Source organism: Barbatula barbatula (assembly GCF_947034865.1).
Source record: "Barbatula barbatula genome assembly, chromosome: 6".
NCBI lineage: Eukaryota > Metazoa > Chordata > Actinopteri > Cypriniformes > Nemacheilidae > Barbatula > Barbatula barbatula.
Genome location: NC_136765.1, coordinates 20,085,986 through 20,097,135, shown reverse-complemented (window position 1 = coordinate 20,097,135; position 11,150 = coordinate 20,085,986). Strand labels below are relative to the sequence as shown.

Sequence of the window (11,150 nt, the reverse complement as noted above, 5' to 3'; positions counted from 1 at the left end):
AAAGAAAGAAAGAAAGAAAGAAAGAAAGAAAGAAAGAAAGAAAGAAAGAAAGAAAGAGGCTATCAGTCCAAAGTAAATGTCTGATTGGCAGTCTTTGTGCTAGATTACTCATCTCATCTTTCCTGTGTTTATTGTCCATCTGGGGTCTGTTTTGACCGTTAAAACGCAACATAAAATGCATCTCAGACATTAAACCAGTCCATTAGCAAGGTCCCCATGGTCGCTCTTTATTGTTTTAAAAGAGACAAACTAACCCCAGGTGTGCATTAAGACATACATTAGAGAGAAGCGTGCACCTGCCCTGGGGTCTCAAGCCTCCTAATGACGAAATGGTATAACTACTAATTTTCAGAGGATTATATAAAGGAGACCAAGAACAACACACTTCATCTTCACAAAGACAACAGGTAAGACGTTTTGAACTATCACATTTCTGTACAAATATCTGTACAATATTTTGACTCATAATGTAAACGTGTATTATTCCATATTCATTCTGTCTTTTTGGCAAAATGACAACATACCTGTCTATAGCCAACACTGAATGATGTTCTATATTTGTATACATTTCCTTCCATTGTCTACCTTAAGCTCCTAAAATGTAATACAAACCTATTTTTTCCATTGGATATGAACATTGGTTCTTTACATATTTTAAAAGGTTTCGCTTGTGCATAAATTGTTGATGATTTTGAATTGTTAAATGATGTTCAATGTCATCACATAGTCTAAATATATGTTTATTGGTTTAGCCCTATTTGTAATACATAGAATGTTACAGTAAGTGCTGAACTGGGTTGCTTTCTTCCACTACAGAACTGGAAGATAATTATATTATTTTGTCTAACAACTAGAAAAACTGTAAATATCAAGCCAAACAAAATCAAAATTGAAACAAATGTTCTCATGAGTGTACAATGTATCACATGTCTTCATTTCAGTTCCAATATGGAGTGGAAAGGAAAGCAACTGGTCCAGTTATTAATGATCATGTTTGTGCTAGAAGTTAGTCTTTGCCAACACTGGTCATACGGTTGGCTTCCTGGTGGAAAGAGAAGTGTCGGTGAAGTAGAGGCAACATTTCGGGTGAGATTATTTGCATTGATCTTTTCATTAAATAGCATATAAAAGTGTTTGTGAGCAAACAATAACTAGATACACAATAACAATTTTGAGATGTGTATATCTACATCTATAATCTTTATAATTAGATGATGGATGGTGGTGAATCAATGATGTCTATTCCCGCCGACTCTTCAATGGAGCCGCTTTCACCAATACACATAGTAAGAACACAACTGTTTTTCATTTGTTTTGGAAAAACATCAGAAAAAGAATTTCACAGTGTGAAATAGTTTTTATTGATCAGTGATGTCCTTCGATTATAATTTCAGGTGAATGAGGTGGATGCCGAAGGTTTGCCTCTGAAGGTGCAGAGATTTCCCAACAGACGAGGAAGAATGTAAAAATAAAAGAAAGCATCTTTTAATCAGTTAAAATTTGATTAGTTTTATTATTTGGAAAGAAAACGTCTTATTGAGTCCTGTTAAAATAATATTCCTCATCTGGATATAATTAATTTAACACTGGGGGTACGTAATTTGTTTAAAGTGTACTAAACATAAAGATATTTGAATTATAGGTGTTTAAAGAACAATGATTTGTACACTGATAAAATAATCAAAAGACCTTTTCAATAAAAAAACATGCGTACACGTTTCCACAACTTCTCATCCACATGGTGGCACTCTTGTTCCAGGATATATGTAACCCAAAACACTTTCTTCCTTTTTTTATTTCTATTTTTTGTGTATTAGGCTGTAATTAGTTAAATTGTTAATTTTTTTTGGCTGTTTAAACATGACTGCTGTGATCAATAAACACACCATCAGTGTAAACATATTCTTTCAGTTTTCTCCTTGGAAGTGGACATTCATTTTAACTAAACGAGGAAAGGATAACAGATTTAAATATACTTACAAGATTTAAATAAGTACATTTTAAATAATAATAAAAAATGCAGTTTAACAGTTCATAGGATTCAAACCCACATCCTTGACATTTGCTATGCTTTGCTGTTTAAAGGAATACTTCCCCAAAAATGAAAATTCTGTCATCATTTACCAGGGGAGTTCTAGACCTTAAGCTCTACTGGGGCACAGGCCCCCATTACTTACTTTTTTTCATAAGAGCCTGCTGTGTGCAACACAATGCAAAATACAAACTTCCCTTGCTTAAACCACTATAGTGCAAAAATACTGGGGAAAGTAAACATTATGTATTTAAATATATACCTTCAACGTACATAACATAAACTTTATTAACATGGTTGCATGCACTGTATGGAAAGGATGAAAGCAGAGAGAATTTTTTTATTTCTCATCTGTATTCATTACACATTACACAACGATAACAACTAATAATTACATCTTTAAAGAATTTATAATCACAGTATTTCAAGAAACCAGTCATGTTGTGGATCCAACTCACATATAGAGCATATTTTATCTTAAAAAATCTCTGGTCTCACAGCCAAGTCCAAACAAAGTTGGTTCATTTTGAACATTTTAAACTGTACTGCCTATTAAAGCACATAGATATCTCAGCCATATTTACTGCCAACGTTTTGTGTAATGTTGTTCCAAATCTGTATAAATGTCTTTGTTCTGATGAACACAGAGAAAGATATTTGAAGGAACGTTTGTAACCAGACAGATTTAGCAGCCCATTGAATACCATAGTAGGGAAAAATACAATGGTAGTCAAAAGTGCCCTAGAACTGTTTGCTGTCCTATTCTTAATAATGTCTTATATTGTGTTCAACAGAACACAACAAAATTATAAAGTAATTTTAATGATAAAGTAATTTTTCCTACTATTGCAGTCAATGGGGGGCAAGATCAGTTGGTTTTAAGCATTCTTCCAAATACCTTTCTCTGTGTTCATCAGAACGAAATGTATACATATTTGGAACAACTCGAAAGTGAGTTAATGATGACAGAATTTTTGACAGAACTTTGACAGAAGTATCACTTTATGCCCCACGATATGAAAATACATGTTCAATTTCAGTGCAAGTATGGCTCCAAGAAAGTGTGTCAAGCATGTGTTCAAATAGCTGAGCTGGTTAACACAACCATTAAACGTCTACCTTTTCAGGTGCTTCTACATTTAGATTTTGATAGCGGCATTTGGCTTGACACCTCTGATAGTGATGACTTTGCTTAACAGCAAATTAAAGTGCACAAATGAGAGGATGAAGGGTGGTGGTTTAACATCACGGCCATGCAAACGGAGTCAGAGGTGATATCTGGGACCACATGGTGTGAACCGCAGGGCCGTGTAACACATGAATCATATTAAAGTGCTTAGACGTTATCACCTCTGAGCATGAACTGCAATGCAGCATCTGCACAGCATGTGCACTGCATTTGACAGATATAGGGAAATGTGTTTTTGCCATATATGAAATCTGCCTTTTAGTTCGTAAATCTGAACCAGTTCTTTAGGAAAACTTTAATTTCATCGAACACATTACATGCTTTGAAGATTAAAACATCCAGGGGGGCCTTATGTTGTGGAGGGATCACATTGCAAGACACCATCATTCTGTCAATCAAGAGAGAATCTTTAAACTGTAATCTTAGTTTATTCTCATTCTGACCCATAATCCAGTTTGATCTCGTCTTTGATCTCTGACAAACGACTAGGAGTGATTTACAGTTGACTAATTATAGTATACTCCCCTTGGTGCGTATCCCTTGTTCAAGTGTGAGTTTGAACAATTTAATCATATTTGACGGTATGTGGTCTTAATTAGTTTTTCAACTGATGTGACATCACTTCCTATAATGTATATATACATAGGCCTACACCTGTTAATATATTAACAGATAACACGTTATCTCAGGTAAAACATCTTCTGTACACCAACAGAATAGTTAGAAATTACACAAAGGTGACATTTACTGTCATTTACTGAACATGATCCCATAGTTTTATTTTGGCAGACACAAATTGCTCTTTTGTGAGGTGGCAGAAGGCCGTATGTGAAGGCTTAAAGAAGCTGTTCAGAGATCAGCACTGCCTGGGGCGGTGGAAGCAGAGCATGTCACAGATGATCAAACACAATATAAGATTGCATCACAGGACTGACTAGAGATCTCCCCAGGGACACACCTCTTTCATCCTCCCATTAGAGAGATTTTGAGTGTAAGTCTGTGCTTGTATGTGTCTGAGATTGTTGAAACATCCTTGCCTGAACCCCAGTGTTTCATAAAAGTCGATACTTCAAGTCCCATTAACCTCCCAAACAATTGATGTGTTAACTGGGAGGGAGCTCGGTTCTTTATACCTCCGTTCTTAAATACACGTTTCTTCAAGCATGAACTTGACTATGGGGAGGAAGCAACCATATGCTGAACATTGAGTTTGTCTCTCATAAATCCTGCTTCCCCTCCCTGAGTATGAGAAAGAAAGGCTGCATGACGATTAAACGCAACTGTTGTCGCATATCAATTTTTTTTTTGAATGCTGAGATAATCCAAGAAACATATTCAGTGCCTTCGGTTTAAATTAATCACAAAAAGTATATTTTAGGTGTTTCCAATCTTTTACAGTGCGCATTTACTTAAAGGGCTTTTGGTGACAGAAAGATATATGCAGGTAAAATGTAACAGAACAGAACAGCAAACGTTGTCTAAGCAATTTTCAGATGAAATAAATATAAAGTAATATAATCCAACGATTGAAGGGTTGAACTTCAACGACCATATGTCATCAAGACTGACCAAACGCAATATTATCCAATCACAGCACCGAGCGCAGGTGCGCTGTGCTCTGATTGGTCCTTCTGACGGCATCGTTCGGCCTCACTTCAAAGCAGGAAGTGGATTTCTGAACAACACATGCTCGGTCACTTTTCTGTTGAAATTGAAGTCTTTCCAACCGTGTTGGGTAATACCATTATTCTTTTACCGATTGTTAATCCAATACGAATACAACAAAGAACACAAATACACACGTAGCACACAAAATAGCGATTCGAGGTTTATTAGTTTTTATATGGCAGATGCTTTTACTCAGTCACTCACAGTGCGTTGAAACTACACATTTTATCAGTAGGCCTATATGTGAGAATCGAATCCCTGAGCTTTGCGTTGCGACTACAAGATGCTGTAAGCATGGATGCATTTTTGACAGCGTGCGTGCGTGCGTGCGTGTGTGTGTGAGAGCAGGTTATGATGTCTGGCGCGTGTTTGCTGCGTGACGTGTCTCTCTGCTCACCAGTAGGGGAGATTATGCTAACCGGCTGTGAGATGGGAGTACACACCATTGACATCCAAGTGGAAAAAAGATCAAGGTAAATTCTAGAATCCAAGGGATCCGGTCATTTAGATGAATTGTGATAGATTTGATGTGTCTGTCAGGTGTGATCACGTGTTGTGTTTTTCCCCAGTCGCTATTGGCTTGCTCAACATATGGTCTCTAATGGGCAGTCAGAAATAAGCTCTGAATTACAGCGCTGTGTTGACTGGCTTCAGTGTTACTTCATCCACCCAGAGTCTGTCAGTTCTCTTCCTCCACCTGTCTTTCACCATCCACTTTTGCAGAATGGTTAGTCACACAATTTCGGAGAAACAAATGCAGAAAAGCAATTAAAACTAATGCTATTCTCACTTTTCAGATTCCTTTACTGCAAAAGTATTGTGGACACTGTTTATGAAGGTGGAGCTTGGTAAGACCGTCACATATAAGCAGCTAGCTGAGATGGCAGGAAATCCAAAGGCCGTACGAGCAGTGGGCGGAGCTATGAGAAGAAACCCGGTGGGCTTCTTGCAGTGATGGCAGATTGATTTGTATTCGACTGTGATGTAATTATACACATCGGTCTCATATATTTTTCTCTGTCAATCGTTTAGATTCCTCTGATAGTTCCATGTCACCGGGTGCTGTGTAGTTCAGGAGAGAGTGGGCGATACATGGGAGGGAAAGGAGATCATATTAAAGTGTGGCTGCTCACTCATGAGAAAAAAGCTTTAGAGGAGGTCAATCCAGAAAAGACTGAAGAGTCCACTTGATGACTTTCTCTTGCTTCACTCCTTGTTCAAAGAAAAATTTTGTTCTCTTAAGCATTTCAGTTAATTTTGAGAGCATGCCGTTTCATTAGTTGTTAAGCTGGACAGTACAGAGTTGGAATTCTGTATATGTTGCTGAATCTATTATTGTTACATTAACATTGTATAGATGTTATTGATTAATCAGTACACTTGGTGTTTGTTGATAGTCAGCTGTTTTATTTGATCCCAAGGATTGTGGAAAAAGTTTGGAAATTGTTATTTCTTTATTAAGTTAAATATTTTGACATCCTCAACGTTTTTTTCCCCTGATGCATATTGATATTTTTATACAAAGATATTTTGTAGACCATATTTATCTTTCTGCAAGCCTTGTTTTTTTTCAGGGATGAATAAAAAGGGTTGAAAGAAAATAAAGAATCTGTATTTTTTAATGATATCAGTGCAAAAGATTACAAATACCCATACAAAAACCCATGTCTTGGGTCGAATTCCCCATTTCTTGAATTACTCGACTATTATTATCAGTCTTCTGTATCCCCATTTTGTTACATAATTAAAATAGATTCAATCAATTTAAATGAAGTTAATTACCAACATATAGTGTATTTGTTTATACTCCATGAATTACCCTCAACTTGTTCAATAAGCATAGAACATTCGTTCATCTTCGCAATGCAAATTAATATGCGCAGAATGTCAGTTATGGTGCGGTCTATGGGTGGGAGTGAGAAAGCTCACTGACCGAAACAATTTTAATTTGCATTGGGAAAATGAACAGATGTCCTAGCCTTGTCGAACGACTTCAGGGTGAGTAAATCATGGCAGAATTTACATTTTCTCTTGAATATACAGAATTGGATGAAAAACAATAGGGTTGCCGTGGTCTCACCTACATATTTGATCACATTGTTTTATCAGAGCACAGATACAGTACAGTAGTCATTCCTTCTTTACAAACACCAGGGGTCACAGCAGATCACTACAAGGTACTCACATCATTAGCTGACAGTAAAAAGCTATTTTGATGCTGAATTAAATTATATTATTGCTTGCATTGAGATCATCATCAGGTTCAGAATAGAGATTGACCTTGTCTGGGAAGTTTGAGGCTTTTTGCTAGTCCATCCATGGCTGTTAAAGACACAAGAGAGAGAATTTTAATCTACCATGTGTTATGTGTGTAACTTTCTGATGTAACTTGCATGTGTTTTAAGTGTGTTTGTGTTGTAGGCTTGCTCTCACCCTACAAATAAGGAGGTGGGCCTTGTGTTGAAGAGGACTGTTGCTTTAGAACAAGAGCAAATGCACTTTTTTGTTTTGCTAAAGAAACATCAGAAAGAGGAGTGTGAGAAATGTGGGCTATTTATAAAGGTATCAATCAAACTTGTATTGCATTGTCTTTTGTAGGGATGCAACTCAGTCACAATTCAGTTAATTTGTGTTATTTTACTAGTTTTGATACTTATTTTTAAATCGGATCAATGTGCTTTAACACTCCAGTTATTCTTACCAATGTAGTGCTGTGTGTCTGTAGTGGGACTGTTGAAGACCCCCTGTGTGGCAGCCGGCGGGAAGTTTGGCGCAGAGCTGGTGCGTGTTTGCGTGTGCCCAGACATGGATGGGTGAATGTGTCTTGGCATAGTCGAGCGTGCGTCTGCTTGCACATTCATACCCGCGTTGCTATTACTGAAGTCAGACTGTCGAGTTGTGCTGCTTGAAAAGCCAATGTTCAAACTCTGACTGAAACCTGAAAGAAAGAGATTATTTTGAAAAATGTACCATATTCAGTTGTCATATTCATACTCACCGCATACCTCGTTCTACTTCCTGTGAAAAGTCTGTGTTCATAGTTAATTGTCTGTCAAAGGAGTTGACTCCCATCATTCCCTGCGGGTTTGGGTGGGGTGGGTTTGGGTTCCGTGGGACTCTGTGGAGGGCACCTCGTATGTCAGGTGCACGCTTCAGGATGATTTGCTATAGCCAGATACACATACGTTATGAGGGGCTCAGTATTACTAATAAAGTATTACAGAATTAAAATAACGTACTTACCTGGTTGTTGTGAGGCGTTCCATAAAATGCCTCTATGAGGTCAGATGCTCTCTTTAGTAAGACTTCCTGTCAGTCAATGATTATATATGTAAATTCACAAGGATTGTCAGCTGGTGGTCAAATTCACATTCAGCTCAGAACAAACACTATATCAAGTTCTAAATGAAGGCTCAGGGAAAACTTGTTTATCTTATTCTGTCTGTCTTTTAACTCAAGATTATATTTGCTTAAGTTTTTCTCTTACTTTTGGAAGTTTTTCCACATCGCCCTGTTGACGATTCATGACCCTTTGGAGTCGTTGAAACCCATAGTCGATGGTTGGCTCATGTAACGCTAAAAAAGTAATAAAACAAAAGAGATTGTCTTAGTTGGAACTTCCAAGAATGACACCAAGTAACTGCACAAAAAACTATTTTGTAGAGAAAATCTTAATATTGTTCCTGGAAATATACAAGCTCATCTACACCATGGTTTCAAAGCACCCCCTGACAAAACCAAATATTACATTTCATTGATTTTTCAATCTTAGAATATGTTATCTCTGAGAATGTCAGACTTTACATTGTACAGATATGAGCAAAAATGTTTGGCATGCATACACACATATTAAACACAACTCTCACCAGTGTAAATAAAGCGCCCTGGAGCTCCCCTGCAGAAATGTTTCGATTTGTAGGACAGCGTAACTTCGACAACACCAGGAACGTGGTGAGGTGGAGTCTGCACACGAATCGCATGCGGTGTGATCACCTGTCACAAACATTTTCATTCCCCATAAAACAAAAATCGAAGCATCTTCTCATGGGGTCATTTTATTGGAAGATTTCACCAAGTCAAATTAATATAGAGATCATGAAAACTAAGCACAAAGTGCCCTCATTCATTCTTAGATGCGTATCTGAGACATTGCTACACACCTCGCTCCAAACCAGCATTGATCCAAAAACCACCTCCAGACCGTTGAAGAATTGTTCTCCAATAATAATAACTGAAGCTCCACCTGCCGTCCAACCTTCACTGGGACTGATCGCCTTAATGCAAGGGACCTCAGCTACATCCATAAACACACACACAAATATCAGTGCAAGAATTCAAATTACACATGCAAGACACTGTTCTTTTATATAAATTGCTATAAAGTTACAACGCATGTTTGTAATTACTGTACCTTCAGCAAATTCCAGTCGTCTTTCTCTTCTGCCATGTTTCGAATTGTTGTGTACAAACATGTTATCAGAAATGCCTAGAACATGACCCTTTACAGAGGCTGTGGTGGAGACCATCACCTGCAGTGCACAGGTTTTACTGTTAGGGTCCACATAGAAGTCGTCTACATATACTAAATATATTAAGTGTGCACCTATTTTATAGGAAAACGTGAAAGAAACCACATAGCTTATTCTGTACATGTGTTTAACATTAGACTTCCTAAATTCCTAAAGACATTTGTGTGCACACACCTGAAAACGACGTGTGTCTCGCGAGTTCCCTGCACTCTTCAGACAATTTTGATTACATTTGAGAAAGAATTTTAGGAAGAACCTAAGTTCAGAGAAAAAAGATTTTAAAATTACATAGAACATTTTGAACATTTGCGACTGTACCTGTATGTGTTTGATCATGAGTGTGTGTCCTACCTGTCAATAATGACGGGGTCTGACGGGGTCTCTTTCCTGTTTCCACAACTTTTCTTATCACAACATCGGCTATAAAATAAAATTGTATTATGTGTATATGCGATTGTGTATATCAGTGTGTGTTATAGTGTCATTAAATTACCTGCACATTGTCTCGTGTGTGAGAAGAACACGACACATGACAGGAATTTTATCTTGACCATCAAACACAATTGCCTAAGAAAGAGGGAAAGTAACATTAATTACATAAGTAGCAACATTGGTAAAATTACTGAAATAGATTTGTTTTGCATAAACAAGAAAAGTGCATAGAATTGTTGACCTCTTTTGTCACAGAGTCGATTAAACGGATGTACAGATCTTGCTCTAACCTGGCACCTAAAAGAGATCAAACAAAATGAAACTGAAAAACGCATCATTGGTATAGAACAATTGCAATTATTATACATTATTACACAATAATATTTGAGGAGAATTGTAGATTTTGAAAGTAGGCTTGCCTTAATGCAATTCATAACAAATAACACACATACTTTACAATAACTTGTCAATATCACAATTAGATTTGCACTTACCATTTTTGTACAGTAACTGGAGTTTGTAATGAATTCCATTGTTAGTCTTCTCATTTTCTGGCTCCTATTTCAAATATTATATTGATGATTAAATAAATGTAACTCATCACTGTAGGATTCATTTCCTTTTGGGGTTGGTTATACGTTTTAAACATTTCTCTTAGTAGTATTCATCAAACTGACCTTCTCCTTTTCAAGAAAGCCCACAAACGCAGTGCGTTCAATTTCCACAGATTGATCCTGACTGTCATATAAGGCCAAAACAAAGTGAAAGAAGTTTGACTTGCGCAGCTTGGCTGGTGGCTGTTTCTCGAAGTGTGCCCGGGCGAGACCAACACCTCTGTGGGAGACAGAGACAGACGGAAGCTGGTGTGGAGTCTGTTTTTCCAGTGATACTATGATGTCATTATACACATAAGAACGCTTTTTCTAAAGATTGCATATAGGAAAATACAATTGCCTTTATAATGAAACGAAGTAGGCTACAAGTTTCTAAACGAAACCTCAAAATTCATCCTCAGACTTTTGGAGCCCACCGCATATTAATGAAAATTAGCTACCATAATTAACAAAAATAGCTACCATAATTTATCTTAAAATGTATCTTAAAAAGGACTGTGCTTACATATATACGTATTTCACAACATTAATTGACATCATTAAACAGTATTATGATATTAGTCAAAAATTGACATAATTTGGGATGCACCTGCTTACCTGCGAGTACGAGGTTTCGCATTTGGGCGAACTGACTCCAGACCACCCAGCGGCCCTTCCTTCATGATTCACGCGTTCTTCCAGCTCTG

The 11,150-nt window shown here is 37.2% G+C and overlaps 3 protein-coding genes across 4 annotated transcripts; 2 read left to right on the top strand and 1 right to left on the bottom strand.

Annotated features, from left to right (window-relative positions):
* Positions 1–948: 948 nt before the first annotated feature.
* On the top strand, positions 949–1,466 carry gnrh3 (gonadotropin-releasing hormone 3; the record flags this gene model as incomplete). Its single annotated transcript, XM_079459360.1, has 3 exons — positions 949–1,086; positions 1,212–1,286; positions 1,395–1,466. 3 exons carry the CDS (start codon positions 949–951, stop codon positions 1,464–1,466), a joined length of 285 nt encoding a protein of 94 aa, XP_079315486.1.
* Positions 1,467–4,876: 3,410 nt separating this feature from the next.
* LOC306895752 (methylated-DNA--protein-cysteine methyltransferase-like) lies at positions 4,877–6,482 on the top strand. Of its 2 annotated transcripts, none has more exons than XM_079459253.1 (5): positions 4,877–4,956; positions 5,290–5,362; positions 5,459–5,616; positions 5,687–5,826; positions 5,922–6,482. In XM_079459253.1, the coding sequence occupies exons 1-5, from the start codon at positions 4,908–4,910 to the stop codon at positions 6,078–6,080; spliced, it is 579 nt and encodes a 192-aa protein (XP_079315379.1). In that variant the 5' UTR covers positions 4,877–4,907; the 3' UTR covers positions 6,081–6,482. The 2 variants fall into 2 exon arrangements, with proteins under 2 accessions (XP_079315379.1, XP_079315378.1); XM_079459252.1 differs by having other exon boundaries at positions 4,880–4,956; positions 5,238–5,362.
* Positions 6,483–7,152: 670 nt separating this feature from the next.
* mgmt (O-6-methylguanine-DNA methyltransferase) lies at positions 7,153–11,126 on the bottom strand (the record flags this gene model as incomplete). The annotated part of the gene is made up of 15 exons (XM_079459359.1): positions 7,153–7,211; positions 7,591–7,827; positions 7,895–8,054; positions 8,133–8,198; positions 8,377–8,465; positions 8,756–8,882; positions 9,050–9,183; positions 9,301–9,418; positions 9,593–9,674; positions 9,770–9,838; positions 9,912–9,985; positions 10,092–10,147; positions 10,345–10,408; positions 10,528–10,684; positions 11,062–11,126. 15 exons carry the CDS (start codon positions 11,124–11,126, stop codon positions 7,153–7,155), a joined length of 1,557 nt encoding a protein of 518 aa, XP_079315485.1.
* Positions 11,127–11,150: the final 24 nt, after the last annotated feature.